Genomic DNA, 19,209 nt, shown 5'->3' on the forward strand with positions numbered 1-19,209 from the left:
GATCTGCGGACCCAAGAGACCACCCCCCGCACCAGCCAACACTCAGGGTGGACCGTATCTGAGACGCAGCCACATCGCCTCTCCACGGCCTTCGATGATTTAACGACAGAGCTGAACGTGGACGGTCTTCATAACGAAAGTGAAATATTGGGGGCGGGGGGGGCTGGGGGTCAGGAACGAACAGAATCAGTAACTGAGAAAACAGAACACGGGTATTGGCACGAACACGTGATGCATCAGAACCAAGCAAGTTCAGAGGCGCTGACACAGGGGACCCTCGCCTCCTGCCGGGGAAGAGTGCAGTTCTGAGCCGCCCACACAGGTAAGCTGGCTTCCCCCAGGGAGCAACCAGGTGGCCCACGGCCCACAGCGGGCATCATGCGCTGCTCTCCAATACCCGAAGATCCCCCGGAAAAGGGGCCTTGGGACAGGGCTCCCTGACTGCCCAAAAGCAGACAGAAGGGGTTATGACTCAAGCAGTAAATCAAAGAAAGAAAGAGACGCTGTGTGCCTAGGGACAGGCCGTCCCGTCCTAAACACAGCAGTAGAAACCAGACTTTGAGTCAGTAATGTGATTCCTACCTGCACCTCTAGATAATAGAGTGCCTCCTCCTTGGGCTTCAGGCCCCCGGTTCTACAGTGAAAGCCTCAGGGTTATGTCATTCTAAGGGCCAATTATATTCCCCCCAGGGCTCTGAGGAGTCAGGCTGCCTCAGGCAGGGCACAGACAGGGCCCCAGTGGAGGGGAGGGGAGGAGAGGGCAGGGGTCCCATGGGGGGGGCACAGGCGGGGGCTCCAGTGGAGGGGAGGGGAGAGAAGGGGTCCCATTGGGGGGGAGGCACAGGCGGGGGCTCCAGTGGAGGGGAGGGGAGGGCAGGGGTCCCATGGGCGGGGCACAGGCGGGGGTTCCAGTGGAGGGGAGGGGAGAGAAGGGGTCCCACTGGGGGGGAGGCACAGGCGGGGGCTCCAGTGGAGGAGAGGGGAGGGCAGGGGTCCCATGGGGAGGGGCACAGGCGGGGGCTCCAGTGGAGGGCCGGTGGGTGCAGACCAGGCCACTGGAGGAATGAGGCTGGCCTGCAGGGCTGCCTGATGAAGCACCAGTCTCCAGCCCGGTGGGCCTGCTCCCTCCTGCCGCGCTGAGACCTGAGTGTGGGGCGGTGGACGGAGGGGCTGGGCAAGCATGGGGAGAGCCGCACCTGAGCCCCTGACAAGGGCCCTGCCATTGGGCATTTAAAAAAAATAACTGCGACCGAAAGAGCTGGTGAAGGGGCACGTGGTGCTCACGAGGTGTGAAAGGGAACCTCTAGAAAGCGGGGGAGCAGCCGCGGGGTGAGGGGAGTTTCCGCGGAGAGCCCTGCCGTGTGGTGGGGTGCGTGTCCCCTGTCCTCCAGTCCTGTGCCCACGTTCTCCTGAGGGGTCCCGACTCCAGCCCCCACGGAAGGAAACCACTTATCTGCAACCACGGCTCGCAGAGCGTCAGAGTCTGCCAGCCGGACTCCCACGCGCGGGGCCCACGTTGGTCGTCACTGGACCCGGCCCGCCCTCCCCTCAAATGATGAATTATGCATGGGCCTCTTGGGCCCTCGGTCCAGGTCACATGTCAAAAAATAAAATCAGAAATGATGTGAATGGAGGGACTTATTTTCACAAACAGGGTCGACGTCGGCCCAATTTTAAAAGTGCAAGGAATACTCACTGTGCGGTTTGGATAAATCTGAATTTGATTATTTTTCTGATCCTTGTGCATTATAAAAAGGGATCGCATTATGAAGATCCTCTGTAATCTTACAGAGGCCTCTGTGAGATTAGCCATAAGTATGTTCTCACCACCACTGAAATGAGTGTAAATACTGTTTTCATTGAATATACAATAATTCATCACTGAGCTCACGCCCGGCCGCCAGCCTCTTATCTCCTGAGCAATGAGGTATTTCCGCGAATGCTTTTGCAGGGAGGGTGCGGGGACTCCGATCCCAGTGCAGGGGGCGCGGGCCGAGCGCAGTCCCCGCGACCTGTTAGGGACACGTGCTCTGCACCCACCTTGACAGAGGGGCAGATTGTCCCAAGTCCCATCATCGCGACACAGCGAAACCATGTTGTGAAGGTCGGGGTAACGGATCTTGAACCCTTCGTGACAGGTGACGATCAGCTTATCTCCCTGTCTGTAGGTCTTGTTACGGATCTCAGCATCTTCCACCTGAGGGACGCGGCAATCTGCAATTGCGTGAACAGGACACGTTATCAACCTGACTCACACTGCTCGTGGCTCCCAGCTTCACTCCTCTTCCCAGACCCGGCCTCAGGCTCCACTCGGGGCTCAGGTGTGCCCGCGAGCGGCACAGCCTGCTTCTCAGAGACACAGGAGGGACACGGGAGAGGACACAGGGAGGGACACGGGAGGGCATGAGAGGGACACAGGGCGGGACACAGGGAGGGGCACGGGAGGGACACGGGAGGGACACGGGAGGGGCACGGGAGGGACACGGGAGGGACACGGGAGGGGCAGGGGGAGGGACACAAGAGGGACACGGGGAGGGACATAGGAAGGGGGATCCGGCCACGAAAGCAACTTCATGTCCCGCATGTGACACTCGATACCACACAGTGAGCTCTCGGTGATTGTGGAAATGAGTGAAGAAACGCAAGAGTTGGGGGTTCACACTGCCGCCCACATGGTGGTCCCCCCACGGCCCGCAGCCTCGGCCTGTGGGGCACAGAAGATACGCCTGGTGGAAAAGAGGGGCCGAGGCAGGACTGCACCTGTTAGGACTTCCCACCGACCTTCCCCGCACGTGCGGCCGCCAGCACTGCCTCCCAAGGGGGCAGCTGGAGCGATGCGGAGGTCGGGAGGGGACGGGCCGCCTGAACGAGGGCCCGAGGAACAAGGAGTGCACACAGCAGATGATCAAGAGATAAAATAAAGCGAGTGACGTCTAACCCTGGGCCTCCAGCGCCGTCTCCTCCCAGCTCAGCGTGCAGCTGCCAGCCTGGCCGTGCCTCCGACTCACACGCGCCCGAGCGAGAGGTTTATCCCACTGTCAAGAGTCAGGAGGCCCTGCCTTATGGGGGGTTGCGCTCCAAGCTTCGGAATTTGTTATGACGGTTCTTATTGGACCCCCACACGGCTGGAACAGCGTCAACAGAAACCCGGACCTTCCAGGCCCGTGAAGCTCGGAACTGTCAGCTCTGAGGCCTGAGGCGGCGGAAGGCGGCCCAGAGCTTTGGTGTGGGGCTGGGTGCACAGGGAGCACCGGGAATCTGACCGCAGAAGGTCAGCGCCGGAGAGCCTTGGCCAAGAAGGGCCAGAGGCTCCGAGGGCCGGGGGCTCCCAGAGATGGGGGTTCGAGGGCCCGGGGTTCCGAGGGACGGCCGCCAAAGTCAAGGCTCGCCAGCCGGCTCTGCCCTCCTCTCAAGAGCAGGGACTGTGCCACCGGCTTCCTCCCACGTCCACTCTGCTCTTCTAGACTCCCCACACGTCTGGCAGAGAAGAAACGTCCTGGGAAACAGGACCGTGAAGCCCCCGGGGTCCCGCCCACCAGGCCTTCCCTGGGCCTGGGGATCTCAGCAGAGGCCATCTGGCTGGAAACGCTGTCCTGCCTCCAATCTGACCTCTTGGCTTTGAACTTTGTTTTTGTTTTTTTTTTTTTTTTTTTTAATTTTTTTTTTCAACATTTTTTATTTATTTTTGGGACAGAGAGAGACAGAGCATGAACGGGGGAGGGGCAGAGAGAGAGGGAGACACAGAATCGGAAACAGGCTCCAGGCTCCGAGCCATCAGCCCAGAGCCTGACGCGGGGCTCGAACTCACGGACCGCGAGATCGTGACCTGGCTGAAGTCGGACGCTTAACCGACTGCGCCACCCAGGCGCCCCCTGGCTTTGAACTTTGGATGGTGGCAACGGGCTTCAGCTGCTCACGTTTAACCAACAGTCTCCCACCAGAACAGCCGAGTTCCCCGGAATCAGTGCCGGAAGAACCCTGGCCGGCGTCACGCAGTCAGACCACTGGTGCCTTCTTAATGGAAAACGTGCATCAGTCTTCAGTATCACGATGCAGGAATCATTCACAGCAGATACAAACACATTCATCAAGGCACCTGCCTATAAAACCTCGCCGTAAATCAACCCCGCGGCAGGAATCTACGTGACGGAAAAGCCATTTCCACGACTGACTTGGAATTTGTGCTCAGCAGGCAGCCAGCTGCAGGGAGTAAAGTCCGCGGGCACCGAGGGCATGGGGACACTGGCCGACCAGGGAAGGAGCCTCATGGTTTCTCGGCGAGGTGGTCGGTAACACAGAGGGCTCTGAACTCCCGACTACAGGCCCGTGTCCACAAGCAGGGGCCGGGGCACAGACAGGGCATGTGACACACAGGTCACAGGGAACCACAGCCTCCCAGCCTCTGCTCAGAGAGGGGTCACCACGGGGCACGGTGGAGGACCGACTGCTGGGGGACGGGGCGCCCACCGACTGGAGGGCTGGAGGCTGCAGTCTGAGCTCCCGTAAGCAGGGCTGTGCTGGGACAAAGGACAGAAGTGAAACAGACAAGCTGTAATAAACCCTAAACCACACCTCGACAGGAGCGAATGGCACACAGAGCCATCCTGAATTTTTACCCACAGCGTCTGGTGCCCAGTGTCCCCGCTGAAGAAGTGCGTGTGCCCCAACCAGCCAACGGTACCCGTAAATGGCTACGGACAGTATTTCTGTGGAAACAGATGAGCCAGGATCTTTAGTGTCTGAAAATAATGTAATCTTCATCAGTGCTGGTTTCAAATGGAAAAAGCACAGGTTTTCTATAGCACAAATGCATCCAGCAGGCAGCAAGGATTTTTAAAAGCCGCTATAAAAACACCACTGCCAAGGACTGTGAACACAGGTCCATCAGTATTGATTCTGTCGTGCAGAATGGGGTCAACGATCAAACCCTCGGTAGACAGCGCTCAAATGGACACTTCGGGGACGTAACCGAGAGATTATCAAAGGCTTCCCTCCCAGAAATCAACTTCACCCGCCTGCCGTCACCGAGAGGGAGTCCTGCTTTGGGGCAAAGGATTTAATACCGTCCGCAGATGAAGGAGGGGATATTCAGGCGGTGTTTTGCATTTATACCGAAGAGCAGATTAACTGGTCCTAAAGAAGTTAGCACACGGGGGTCCTAAAGAACGGAGCAGAAAAGGAAAAAAGTCTTAAGGATGCACACCACACGCTAGACTTACTCCCTTTTTAAGTGTTGGTTCCGTGTGAAAACTGATTTGATTCCCTAAAACGCCAACTTCAGACACCAGTGCTCGCCAAAAAGTGCTTCCGGGAACTGAGTTGGTAGCACGCACTCGAGATCCCCCGTTCACGGCCGCGCAGCACAGCCTCTGGGAGTCCTGCCGTGCAGGGCTCTGGGTTTGTTTACACCGGCATCTGTACCGTTTATTTACTCGCCCGTCTGTCCCATTCGCTGGCTCGCTCACGCACTCAGCAGCGGGCTGCTGAGTCCCGCTCTGGGTGCTGGGCACAGAGAGACGGTCGGGAACAGCACCTCGTGGCAGCCGTGTGCAGAGCGACCGCTAACAAACGAGCAGATGTGTGAGCTAGAGCGCGACGGGCACGACGGTGGCTCTGACGAGCAGGTGCCAAGGTCACACGGACACTGACCAAGGGCCCCCCGGATTTGGGAAGACAGGACGGGCGCCCTGAGGAGATGACATCTGTTAAGTACAGCCCAGCGGCAAGAAGGACTCAGTTGTGCGGATCCGGGAGACGGAGGTTTTGGGCACAGGGAACAGCCGGGTGTCGGCGTGTCTGAAACGCAGACAGGCCAGACCACACGGCACCTTGCAGATCAGGGCGGGGATCTGGGGTTGGATTCGTGCGACGTGCAGCTCCCAGAGCTTCTGAAGCACGGCTGTGGCCTGCACACCGAGGGATTACCCGACCCAAAGAGAGGCTCGGTCTTTGCCCTCGGGTCCTGGGTCATGACCTCCCTAGTGCCCTCCCTGAGCCGAGCGTGTCCACCGGGAGCCTCTAGGCCACAGCAGACGCTCTGTGCTGACGGTGTGACTGAGGCTGGGGAGCCTGCGTCCCTGTGGATCCACTCGGCCTCTGGGGAGCTGGAGGCCGAGCCCCGTGAGTGGTCAACCAAGCCTGCGTGGCCGAGCCCCAGGGACAACACTGGGCACCAAGGCTCAGGTGAGCTTCCCTGGTGTTAGCATTCACGCATGTTGTCACACGACACTGCGGGGAGAAACGGGCACTGTCCACACCACACCACCGCCAAGGGACAGCCGGGGAACAGGTGCCAGAGGTGAGGTCAAGAGCATTCGCAGCAGCACGGCGGCGCTCCCCTTGGTGTCCACGTCGGCAAGCAGATGGTCCTCCGCTGACCACACGCTGCGCCACCTGCCCGTGTCGCTCACGTCACGTGGTCTCCCCACGTGGGCATCTAATCGTCACTGTCCTCACAGAAGAAGGTGAAGGCAGGACAGCAAGACGTTTAGAGACAGAGACCACGTTCACATACTGTTATTATGGTGTGGTGTTATAATTATTCTATTTTTTTAAACGTTTATTTATTTTTGAGACAGAGAGAGACAGAGGGTGAGCAGGGGAGGGGCAGAGAGAGAGGGAGGCACAGAATCGGAATCAGGCCCCAGGCTCTGAGCCGTCCGCACAGAGCCCAACGCGGGGCTTGAACTCACGGACCTCGAGATCGTGACCTGAGCTGAAGTCGGACGCTCAACCGACTGAGCTACCCAGGCGCCCCACATAATTATTCCATTTTATAATTAATTACTATGTTTATCTCCACCTGTATCTAATTTACACGTTACACTTCATCATAGGTGTGTATGTGTAGGAAAAAACAGCGACACAGCGTTTGGTACCATCCACAGTTTCAGGGGTCCATTGGGGTCTTGGAACACGTCCTCCACGAATAAGGGCAGGCCACTTATTTGTAACAGACCCAGTGAGAAAAATCCTGAAGGCCCATCAACATCAGAATGTTCAAGTTCTGGTCTATTTGTAACAGAACACCCTGCAAATGTACCAACCACAGCTGCACGGAAAACAGCGTAATTTCACAACAAAGTAGAAAAGTCTAACGTAAAATATCTAATGTATAATTCCACGTATACGAATTCAAAAATAAGGCAAAGGTAAATCGAAGTGGTGCCGTGTCTGGGAATGCGCACGCCTGGGCTGAGTGATAACCAGGACACGAGCTCCTGACCCAGGAGAGGGGCAGCCTGGGGGGGCCGGGGGGCTGTCCACTGTGTGCTAATTCTGTGGGCTGTGGGGTTTCGTGCACTTTCCTGTAAAGGTTATGTTCTGTGAGTTTACACAAACAGCTACGCAATCCAGAGAGAACAAGAAGTTCACTGGGAATGAGTCCCCCCAGCTGAACTGGGGCCTCCGGCCGGGCAAGCAGGGAGTGCTGGCAGAACTTGGGGACAACTGACTAGGGTGGCATCTGGATTTCCAAACCCATGAACCCTCACCATCTCCCGAAGGCAGAGGCTGCCCCGCCCAGAACACAGACCTACTTTTCTCTCGATCAACAGTCTCAACCGTTCCATGGGTGAAGGAACTTGACGTCTCTTCCCACCTTCTGGAATGTCGCCTTCACTCTCAGCGACGAGGAGGTGACAGAAAACACCTGTTTCCCAGAGCTGAGCTCGCAGGGACGTGAAAGCAGATGGTCCCCATACCCTCTACCCACCGGCTGCGCCTGGAGTGTCTCCTGAGGACCTGCTGAGTCCAGACGCCTGGGGCACCGCGCGGGGCAGAGGCGCTCCCCGCACGCCCCCGGGGCAGCGCCGTGAACCCCGGCGAAGGTGGCATCAGCACAGCCTCCCCGCGTGGGCTCCGCGCCGGAGGCCCAGGTGGGTCCCCAGCACACGTGGGCTCGGGTGGGACTATGGGCGTGGCCCAGCCCTGGCGCCAGGAGAATCAGTCCCCCTGCGGTGGGTGTGGAAGGACGCGGGTGGGAAGCACTCCATTCTTCACAAGCAGCCAACCTAATCTGGGTGGTTTCACCTTCGAGCCTGTGAAAACCTGCTTTCTGGGGAATCCACACCATCTGCCTGGTGCTGGGGGCTCCTGACAATCATGCGCCCTTTGCACTCGGTCTGACCGGGGTACTCTGCGTGAGCAGAGGGACACTGACACTCCCACAAGCCCACCTCCACGGCCCTTGCTCAGACCGGGCAGGACCCCGGCGCCCCCGGGACACGGGGACACTTCGGGCAGCTGGTAGGGCTGTGCCGCTGAGCGAACCTGTCTGTGGTGTCCAGCCGTCACCCTGTAGGGATGATAACGGTCATTTAGGCCACTCATCCCCTCTGTGTCCCCCCACCGTGACCTTATTTGCTCTGGATTTGTTTTTGCTCTCACGTCATGACCACGTTAAGCTGAAATCTTTTTACTAAAGTAAACCAAACTCGCACTGAAGCCACAAGAGACGGGGGAGGGGAGGGGGGGGATGGGGACAGCACAAATGAGAAGGGACAGTGCTCCTGGGGATGGGGGTCCTGGGGGCGGGGACGGGGGTCCCGGGGGCGGGGACGTGCACCACTCTGCTTTCCCGCCTGAGGAGACGGCAGTGAGGACGCAGCAACCCGGGGACAAGCAGGTGCCCGTCCCTGCGGACACAGCTGCTGTCGGATGCCCACGCCCAAAGCAACGAGACATTTCCGGTGACGGAAGATACACACGTGGAGAAAAGGACTGTAAATAAACATTCTTAGAGCGTCTCCGTCTTGGTGAAGCCCCTGGAGCCGGGGGACATTCACCCTGACCCAGGGGTGACCGCAGAAGGTGGCCCAGAAGGAGCGGGACGCACTGCTGTTGAACAACAGCTGTGCCCCTGCGTTCAAGGGCACGGGGCTCACCCGCCACCCTCACTGGCCACAAGTGAGGCCGCATCTGCTCACTTAAAATTCCTAACATGACGATACTACGTGAACGCACTCTGCACTTGCCCCTGGGAGGCTCGGAGAACCTTGTACCAAACCCTTTGTCTTTTACAGGAGCCCCGGTCAGGTCTCCAGGCGTCAAAGCCCCTCAGCAAGAACTTACACATAGTGCTTGCTGCAGGGATGGCCCGTCCCCCATTCGGTCTGCGGGGAGGGGACACGTGGAGACCCGTGCTCCAGGCCACGTCGGCCACAACCAGAAGATGAGGACAGTGGAGGTGGAAAATGCTGGTGGCAAGTGGGATTCATCCCCGTGAGCTCCCATCTTCGCTGCCCAGAACAACCGACGTTCCAGACCCCGCTCTTTCTCAGGCTCCCCGGGGGCTCTGCAGGAAGAGCACTGAACGAGGAGTCCGGACGCTGGTCCCAGTCCCAGTGCCAGCACAGGCAATCTCTGACCGCACGAGTTCATCTCCCAGGATCTGCCTCACACCAGAGAACGTGGTGTCCTCCCCCCGGGAAAACACTCTGGCACGTCCCGGCATGTGTGGGCCTCAAGCTGTTTTCAGGAGTTTAAAAAAATATGCAGAGAGCTGCTCTCACTCCTAACCTTCCACGTCCGGAGGCCTGAAGATGTATTCTTAGCAAGTTCTTGAGACGAGGAGCCCACGGCACACACTTTGGGAACCAGGGGCCTGAACGAACAGACACGATGCCTCCCCCAAGGGGCGTGGGTCTGGCGTCAGGAGGACACATGTCACCCGCTCCCCCCTCCCCTGGAGGTCATCATCTCGGGGGCAACGCCTGGATCTGAATCCCACTCTTGGACTCGCTTCCTGGGAGGCCCCTCTCACCTGCACTTTCTCGTCTGGAAAGTAAGGTCGTAACACCTGCTTCGTGGGGCTAGGTGGGAACCTCAGGAGGCAGTGCACGGTCCCCAGTGCACACGTCGACCCTCCTTAAAACACAGCGCTCTTGGTGGGGAAGGGACGCCCAGGTAACGCGCAGACGTCCAGGTAACGAGCAGGCACCCAGGTAAGGTGCAGGCGCCCAGGTAACAGGTAACGAGCAGACGTCCAGGTAACACGAAGATGCCCAGGTGAGGGGCAGACGCCCAGGTGTGCACTGGGGGTGGCCGGGTGTGTGCACCTGAATGACGGGCATGGGGCAGGTTCCGGGTGCTGATAAAAAGCGCACCAAGCCAATAGGAAAAACGGGAGGGTTTACACGTGCTTTCCAGGGGGTGAATGAGTCCGAATGGCTTCAGCCAAACGCACCTAGAGCCGAAATGTCAGGAAAAGCCACACAAAGACCCAGAAACCCGAAGTTGCTCAGCGTGAGTACTCTCAGCAAACGCCCACCTGAGGGATGCAAACCTTACTCAGATGGCCTAAGGCTGCGGGGGCCCCGCAGACGAGCAGACAAAGCGCATCAGGAGCCCGGCCAGCGTGCAGAGCGTGGGCCCCGGCCTCCCGCCTACCAGGGCCACGAGGCTCCCCTCCCCCCTGGCCATTCCAGGAGTCGTACTCATGGCCAGAAAGGCCCTGGGGGTCTCCGGACAAGGGCGGCACTTTCGGGGCACGTGCATGTGCAGCTCGAACAACCCTTTGTCCCCACGCACCCCCGCTCCTCCTGGGGCAGAAGGAACCACCCGGCCGGCCACAGGCAGGGTCCCCCCCCACGGTCTGGGTCACAGCGCCTCCGCTGGCTGCACCCTTGTCAGGAAGGCACCCCAGAGGTGCGGTCTGGGCGCCTGCTCGGGACGAGGCCCGTGTGAACCTGTCTGAGACCTGTGACGCCTCATTTGCCGGACGCCCATCTGGTTTGCTCGCTGTGCGTCTGCCTGAGACCGACGTCGGCGTGACCGTGACCATCCACGGAGCCGCTACGGGGACAAGAGAACCGTGTCCGGCCGCACGCAGATCACAGCTCCTTTAGCATCTAAACCCTGCTGCGTAAACACGCACGGGTCCGTCTGCTTCCAAAGCCTCCAGCAGAGAAGCCGCAGGCGGAAAAGAGAAGGTTGTGGTTTTGCACGAGGACCAGCTTGTCTGAACAAAGAGCTGCATCCACCCGAAGCTACAACCTGCCGTCTGACTCTCGTGAACGTCCTAAACGCCCTCCTGGATGAGCGTCCTAAGGGAGGGGGAGCCTGGGCAGAAGGTGTAGATCGCGGCCTGGTAACCTAGGCTCCCCCAGCCAGGACCTGTGGGCCATTCTCCATCTGAAAACCGCACAGCCGGTGTAACAATGCCAGGGCGCTGAGAGGACTCTGCCCGGCCGTTGTTTCCACGAATACCGGTGGCACGTCCGCTTGGGCAAGACGCAGGCGGATCCCGCCCCCCCTTCCCCAGCCCCCATGTGCTATTTTCTCATAACCTAAGTAGATTCGAATTACTCTTATTGTAGTCTCATTTGGGTACTGATCTTCTAAACACACTCCTTCCTTACGTGTGCAAACCGTCGTCTGAGTCACAACACTGACCCTGCCCCTGTCAGGGGAGGGACGGCCTCTCCGCGTCCTGGTTTGACACGAGTCCAGTAAGTGTTCGTCAGGTGGCTTCAGGCAAAGTCAGCCTTCACCCCCAGTGAGAACTGGGCGAGGGCCGTTTACCCACAGGCAGGTGTCCCCCAGCAGACCTGAGCAGAGGCCCAACGGTGGCTCTCACCCTGTCCCCTGGGCTCTGGACTTACCACATCACCGCCCTGCACCCATGGGGTGTGTTTTCAGTCCCCTCCACCACACCGCCGCCTCCCCTGCTCCCTGAACAGTGACCGTCCTCAGCTCTGCTTCGGGCCGTGGGGGCTCCGGTCTCTCGGAACCAGCCTGGAGGGGACGTCTCTGCATCTGTAGGGTGGAAGGTCTCAGTGTCGTAAAACTCCACCGCCTACGCGATCAGTCCCATGAGTCCAAACCTGAAACTCGGTCGTTTTCTTGGAGGGAATGATTAAGACCGGAATCAGGGCTGAGGTGGAGCGCGGTGAAGAGTCAGCGGGCATCTGGGCGAGCCAGGGAGGTGCCACCTCGCTTCTGTAGGGCGCTTGTAGCAGGATAACAACGCATTTTCCTGCATCTAAACCTACTTTTCAAAAATCCGCATCTCAGGCAGGACTGGCCGCCAGCGTGACAGCCCGGGAGGGGTCCAGGTGACAGTGACAAGACCAGGGGCTGGACCAGGTCTGTCCCTAAATCGCCATTTAACTCCGGGAAGGCTCTCGGTTTCTCTTTGGGTCCGACAAAAACCAGATCAGAAGGGGGGTTTGGGCCCCACGTTCCTCTGAGTCCCTCCGCCCTGAGCACCAACACCACCACCTGTAGTAACCACGCGTCCTTGGGAGTGGCCTCCGTGACACGACCTCACAGGGGAAAACCCGCGGCTCCAAGCCTGCTGCCTACACATCTGCTATGTGACCGGGACAAAGCCAGCGAACCTCTCGGAGCCTCACCTTCCTAACTGGGGAGGCTGCCCCCTCGAAAGTGCTTCTCAGCGTTGAGGGCTTATCTGAACGCGGTGACTGACCCCTGTTACTATTACCGCCTGAAATTCAGCACCTTGACGCCCGGACGGAGGGAACCAAGGAATTCAGCAGCCCGGCATCGGCACGGCACAGTCCTGGCCGGGGCAGGAGGCCACGCACACCTCAGCGGAGAACGGTTCCGCGTTCTCGCCTCTGTGGGACACCCACGGTGCCCCCGCCCCTGCGGTCCACGAACAGCGACGCACGTCTCCACCGTCGCAGCAGCACAGGACACCCCTTCCCGCACGTCTCCCAAAGCCCAAGGTTACCATTATTATTGAGAAACGGCTGCTACTTAGAAAGGTGGTTTCTGTTCTTCCGAACTCTCTGAACCGATCCTGAGAGCACAACACGATGTCTGGACCCTCTGTGGAAAGGGTGGTCTTATTTTCGGCTGTGGAAGGAAAGGCTGGCGGTCCCCAGGGCACCCCAGGAGCACGGCCCTCCCCGTACACCTGGGGCTGTCCACAGCAGACGCTCCTTCTCTTTCTGGAATTACTACAGACTACGTGCTTATGGAGGCCTGGAAAGGGGCCATCTTTTTTTTTTCCCCTCAGGACGGAAATACAGAAAGGTCTCCCCATCTCCGGGCAATAACCACGAAGCCCACGTGTCCTCTTTGCCCTCAGATGTTCCTGAGCTTGTCCAGGTTTTAAACACTGAGACCGTAGGTCACGGATTTTGGCAGGAAAGTCAGGATTTGCAAACCAAACACACTTTTAATCAGTAGAACCTTATGGAAACCATAGCCTGCACGGGCTGCATGGGAGCAGAAAATCTGAATGTACAGGGTGCCTGGGTGGCTCAAGGAGGCGTCCAACTCCTCGTTTCGGCTCAGGTCATGATCTCAGGGTTCAGAGCCTGCTTGGGATTCTCTCTATCGGGGGGTCTGTTTCTCTTCTGTTCCGTTTATTTGTCAGGTTTGCTCTTTAGAATCCACACGGAGGTGAAATCACGCGGTATTCGTCTTTCTCTGACTTATTTCACCCTAATTCTTTGCGCTAATTTTTTCTCTTTAAAAAAACAAAAACAAAAACAAAAAACCTTGAAATTCAAAGCCAGGGCAGGGCGAACTCTGGGGGCAGGCTGCAGTCCCCAGGAGGGCTGAGCCGGTGCCCCGTCAAGGCCTCCCCAAGTCAGCTATGGAGAGACGTTCACAAGAAGGATCTCGCCTCCTTCAGAGTACCAGCCCGCATGCCATGGTGACAGCCCCGTGATAAACCAAAATCGACGACGGACACTGAACCGAGAGACCCGGGCTCTGCCGGCCTCAGACACACAAACCGCATCGCGCCTCCCCAACCAGCTGCACCCAGGGCTCCCTTCCGGACCCTACGCACCTACAAGCAAACCGTCTCGACCAGCAGGCGTGGGCTGGCGCGAACGGTAAGTGACTGCCGCGTCTCAAGCAGGATACTTGCCAGAAACAAACGCCCGCCAGGTCGGCTGGCCCTGCGGGGCTCCCTCCTTACGTGGCTCATGTCCAAAACGTGTGTCTCCGTATGGACCGAGGCTGCGCACAGTGAGCGGCTCTAACATTCTCCCAGCCGCTCGCTCACGTGGACGAAAACGGTGACGAGTGGGGTTGGAACTGGGGCAGAGGAGGAACACGGTCCCTCCTGCCACGGGGGCGAATTCATCCCGGGCCCCAGCCCTGGCCACACCGCCTTCCCATCCGCATGCAGGCTGGGCCGGATGGCGCGGCCCGGGGTATCGGCCTGCCCGGACGGGGCGGGCGGGGCGTGCACTTTACCTTCTCGTGCACAGACGGGCTTATCGCTGGGGATCCAGCCGAGGGTGCCGTTAGGGTGTCGCACGCACAGTCTCTTTGTGGAGCCCTTCAGCTTGAACCCGTCTTCACAGTGAAACTGGGTGACAGAGCTCTCAGGGAACAGCCCTCCGCTGGGCGTCCTGAAGCCGTTCTCGGGGACGCCTGGGTCCGTGCACGCCTGAAGGCCATCGAACCCTACATTGACAGAGAGAAGAAAAGGTGCCTCTGAATGCATCCCCCGGACGCCGAGGGCCTGCCCACGTCAGGGACAGACACTGTCATTCCACACGCCGTGGCCACGCGGCTACACAGCACGAGAGACGAGAATAGAAGCCCTCTCTGTGACTCGGGACGGTGCTGGCGGGAGTCCTCGTGACCGGCCCCACCCTTTGTGGAGGCTGGAGGAGCTGAAGCCACAGAACAAAGACGGGAAGGAGGTGGTGGAACCTGAGCCAGGCCCTGCAGGACATACTGACGACACTCCAGGGACAGGGACAGAACAACGCTGTCGGGGAGGCCGGGATGGCATCCTGGCAGGGTTGGCCTGAGCAGTGAACGCCCCTTCCCCTCCCCTCCCCGCCCCTTGCCCTTTGCTCCTTCCCTTGTGCCAGGCCTCCTGGAGGCTCCCCGAGGTCCTGGTGGCTTCCTAACCCATGAGACCAGCCCTGCAGGGAACAGTGTGGGGAACAGCACGGTCCGTGCTGAGCTGTGAGCCCTTCATCTTTGCGGCCCACAGTCCATCCCGGTCCTGCACAGAAAGAGCTACCCAGACGTTTGAAGAATGAATGAACCGTGTTGGGGAAGGGAAGCATACTGAGGTGACCCTGGAGGGCCGGGTCAAGCGAGGAGGCAGTGGGCGGGTGTCCGGGGGTCTGCAGACGTTATAGCTGGAGGGAGAGCCTGTGCAGGTGTCAGAGCAGAGGGGAAACCCGGCAGGTGCCCGCAGGGAGGGCAGCACAGTGTCCTTAAGTGATGGGGTCCTGTCTTCACTTGGAAAGAAAGCACACAGTCGGGCGCCTCAAAGTATTGCTCAGGTCGACTGCCTGCAGTCCAACAGCCCCAGGCGGCCAGGGAGGGGTGGCAAGGGGCAGGCGAGGGCCTGGTGAGCAGCTGCCCGCCAGCCAGGGGGGATAGGCCTCTGGGTCGCTGTGGGGTGGGGGTGTCCCGTCCAGGGGGACCTTCGGCCCAAGAAGGAAGCAGAGAGCAGGAGGCAGAGCGGGAGCCGAAGGCGGGGCGGGAGGCGGAGCCACAGTGGGAGGTGGGGTTGGGGGCGGAGTCAGGAGCGGAGCAGGAGGCGGAATCGGAAGGCAGGCAGGCGGTGAGAGGCAGGGTTGTGGGGCGGGGTGGGAGGTGGAGCTGGGAGGGGCGGGAGGAGGAGGAGCCAGAGCAGGGGGCGGAGCTGGAAGGAAGAGCTGGAGTGGGAGGTGGAGCCAGGGGCGGGCCAAGGGGGAGGAGCCGAGCCGAGGTGCAGGGGGTGGGGTGGAGGGAAGGCGGAGCCAGAAGGCAGAGCCGGAGTGGGAGGCGGAGCCAGAGCTGGGTGGGGGGCTGGAGGAGGAGCTGGAGCAGGGGGCGTGGCGGGAGGTGGAGCCAGAGGGGCGGGGCGGGAGGTGGAGCCAGGGGCGGGGCAGGAGGCAGAGAGGACAGCTGAGGGAGCCCAGGGCTTGGTTGCCGGGGGAGGGGGGGGCGGGGGGGCAGCAGGGTGTCACGGCAGGAACGGAGTCCTGTGCTGTTAGCTGCAGCTGGCACACGACATCACATTAGTGTTGGGTGTACAACGCGGTGAGCCCGCAGTGTGCATGTGAGGCTGTGGTCACATGAGCGGAGCTGCCGTCGTCACCACACATCTTCACCACACATCACTGTGACAGCACAGCTGACCGTACTCACAGTGCTGTGACTGTTCTCCCCGGACCCGCTCTCCCCGCGCTGCTCCCTGCACCCCCCTCCTCCCGCAACCACGTGTGCTCTGCACCGTTTGTGTTTTAGATTCCACGAAATCCTAGAGTATTTGTTTCTCTTTGTGACTTATTTCACTGAGCATAACACCCTCAAGGTCCATTTATGTTGTCACAAATGGCAAGATTTCATTCTTTTTGTGGCTGCGTAATATTCCGTTGTGTGTATACCACTTCTTTGTCCATTCATCGGTCAGTGGACACTGGGGCTGTTCGTAGCTTGACGATTGTAAATAACCCTGCAATAAACACAAGGGTGCGAGCGTCCTTCTGAATTAGTGTTTTCATCTTCTATGGGTAAATCCTTGGTAGTAGAGTTACCGGATTACGTGGCATTTCTATTTTTAATTTCTTGAGGCACCTCCATCCACACTGCTCTCCAGAGTGGCTGCACCAGTTTGCATTCCCACCACCAGTGCACAAGGGGTCCCCTTTCTCCACATCCTCGCCGACACCTGTTGTTTCTTGCGTTGTTGATTTGAGCCATTCTGACAGGTGTGAGGCGGCAGCTCATCGCGCGGCTTGACTTGCATTTCCCTGAGGATGAGTGATGTTGAGCATCTTTTCATCCATCTGTTGGTCATCTGGATGTCTTCTTTGGAGAAATGTCTGTTCATGTCCTCTGCTCATTTTTTAATTGGATTGTTTGGGTTTTTTTGTTTGTTTGTTTTTGTTTTGTTTTTTGGTGTTATGTGAGTTCCTCATATACTTTGGATATTAACCCCAGGGACTGAGAGCTTGAACAAAGGGATAACGGGGACCAGACGCGTGTCTCCGAATGACTTCTCCTCACCGAGGCAGAGGACAGACTTGCACAGACTAGGCAGGAGGCACGAAGACCATCAGAAATAACTCCCAGGTACCAGGTTATGTCAGGATCCAGGGACAGTTTGTGAAAGGCAGACTCATGGATCCCGGTGCTCTCAGGGTGGGGGGCAAAGGGCTGTGCTTCTGGAAAGCTCTCCAAATGGCTCTGAGGCAGCCAGTCCAGCTCCTGGGAGGGCCAGCAATTGAGGCATGTGGAGTCTCAAGCTACTGCAGCAGTCGTGGCGAGAAATGACAGGCCAGAAGAGGCAGGAGTGGCGCAGAGAGGCCGCAGGAGATACTATGGACGCAGAAGCGCAAATTCAGGGACGGAAGGGATGGCAGCAGGGGTGAGGGGAACGAGTTAAGGGAGGCATCTAGGATGGTCCCAGGTTCTGGCGCTGAGCCTGCATGCAGGGGGACGGGACGCGGTGAAAACCACCTGGGGCCAAAGGGGGGTGCGGGGAGTCTGGGTCTGGAGACACCCAGGCAAGGTGGGGGTGACCAGCTGGAGGAGCAAGTCTGAGCCGCATGTCTGCGCACAGACGGCAGCTGGAAGCACAGCTGGGTGGCCTCCTGGGAACAGACGGTGAGAGGAAGCCACGTGGCACATGGCTGAGACAGCGGCACCCACCAAGGCCAGGAGGACACAGGAAGGCAGGCAGGTGGCTGGGCAAGGGCAGGAGACACACTGGGCACGGGGGCGCAGCCAGGCTGGAAGGGACTGCGGAAAGGAAGGGACTGCTGGAAGGGTGCAGACAGCCCGGGCTTGTCCTCCAAGGCACTCAGCGTACACGGAAGAACGCGGCTGAAGCCATCCCGGGTCATCACGCGGCTAAAGCATTAGGGTCACGGGAGGGGCTTTCCTATTATTGTATTAAAATCTTAAAATCAAAGAGATCTGAGCCTGTCTCCACGCAGCAGGGAGAAAGAAAGTCCACAGATGAGGGACGGGGAGGCACAGGGGAGGGGGTCCAGCCCTGTGGGGGGGAGGGGGGGCTCATCTTCCACTGAGGCAGGAAGGGGGTCTCCCGGAAAACCCACTGAGGGAAGGATGGTCCCCAAAACGTGTCCACCCTCCAGGACTGGCTTCAGGGGTGCCTCCCCGGGAACCATCCCTCCGCCTTCAGAGTCTGACCAGGAGCCTCTCTTCCCATCAGGGAACCTGTGCCCACCTCTCCTAGAGTCCTCCTCACCCTGGCAGCGTTGTGGTCTACCTCACGTCCTCCCCCGCTGCGCTGTGAACTTCTGGGTCGGGAGGGGGGGGTGGGGAGGGGAGGCTGTGTCTTATTCTTCACCTCCTCAGCCCCCGGCATGTTGTGTAGTAAGGGGCATTCCACAGGTGCTGCTAATGGAGGAGGGAGAGAGGGAGGGAAGGAGGGGAGATGGATGGGTGGGTGGATGGGTGATGGGTGGGTGGATGACGGATGGATGGATGGATGGATGGATGGATGGATGATGGATGGATGGATGGATGGCTGGAAGAGGTATTCCGTGGGTGAGGTGGGCGTGAAGGGCTCTCCCCCAGCACAGACCCGTTCTCTCCTAACACCCTCCCGGCCCCTCCTTTCTCCCAACCCGCGTGGACGGAGTTCCTTACTTCCTGACGACCTTCCTCCCACCTGCACCTACACACACCTCCCCCTTCGTGCCTCTGCAGTGTAGGGCCAGAGCGGGTGGGGATGTGGCTGAGCCACATGCTTCCCTCACACCCACTAACCAGGGAGCCACACCGACTGCCCGTCATAGGCACCGACCCCTCGGCCCGGCACACCTCCCTGCCCCAGCCAGGAAGCCGCTGTCTCTGAGAAAAGGACAGATGCCCCAGGGGAGAGCTGAGCATCCGTGATCCGTCAGAAGGACTCCTGCTCTCGTAATTAACGAGAGAACCATGCTGCGAGGACGCAGTTTCCTCATGGGCCCGGTTCTGTGCTCTCCTTACTAATCCTTCCCTTCAAAAACCGCCGCCCTGTCCGCTGCCTCCCAGGGACCAGCCGCTGCGTCGCTCCGTTTCCAACGGTCTGAGGATCAGGACGCCGCTGGACGGGCCCAGCCGCTGACACAGAGGAGGGAGTGAGAACAGGTGAAGGGACCGAGGTCGGAGGACGGGATGGCGTAAGAGACCATTCTTCATCCGGACCACTGACCCCACCGAGCCAGACGGTTGCTTCTCACGGCCTGCCAGAGCTCGAGACGCCACTTTCCAAAGTACCCCCGGCGGGTCGGTCCCCAGCCGGGGCTGCTTCTCCAC

At 59.3% G+C, this 19,209-nt stretch overlaps 1 protein-coding gene across 3 annotated transcripts in view; it reads right to left on the reverse strand.

The window, feature by feature from the left end:
* Positions 1 to 19,209, reverse strand: part of SUSD4 (sushi domain containing 4) — a 93,888-nt gene that overhangs the window by 34,080 nt on the left and 40,599 nt on the right. For 2 of the 3 annotated variants that reach the window (XM_058702165.1, XM_058702166.1), the window contains exons 3-4: positions 14,182 to 14,394; positions 2,041 to 2,214 (exon numbers count right to left, since the gene is read on the reverse strand). In XM_058702165.1, the coding sequence (XP_058558148.1) occupies positions 2,041 to 2,214; positions 14,182 to 14,394 (387 nt within the window). The remainder of the gene's footprint in view (positions 1 to 2,040; positions 2,215 to 14,181; positions 14,395 to 19,209) is intronic. The other variant, XM_058702167.1, reaches the window with a different exon arrangement.

The sequence above is a fragment of the Neofelis nebulosa genome, chromosome 15 (assembly GCF_028018385.1).
Source record: "Neofelis nebulosa isolate mNeoNeb1 chromosome 15, mNeoNeb1.pri, whole genome shotgun sequence".
NCBI classification, from domain to species: domain Eukaryota; kingdom Metazoa; phylum Chordata; class Mammalia; order Carnivora; family Felidae; genus Neofelis; species Neofelis nebulosa.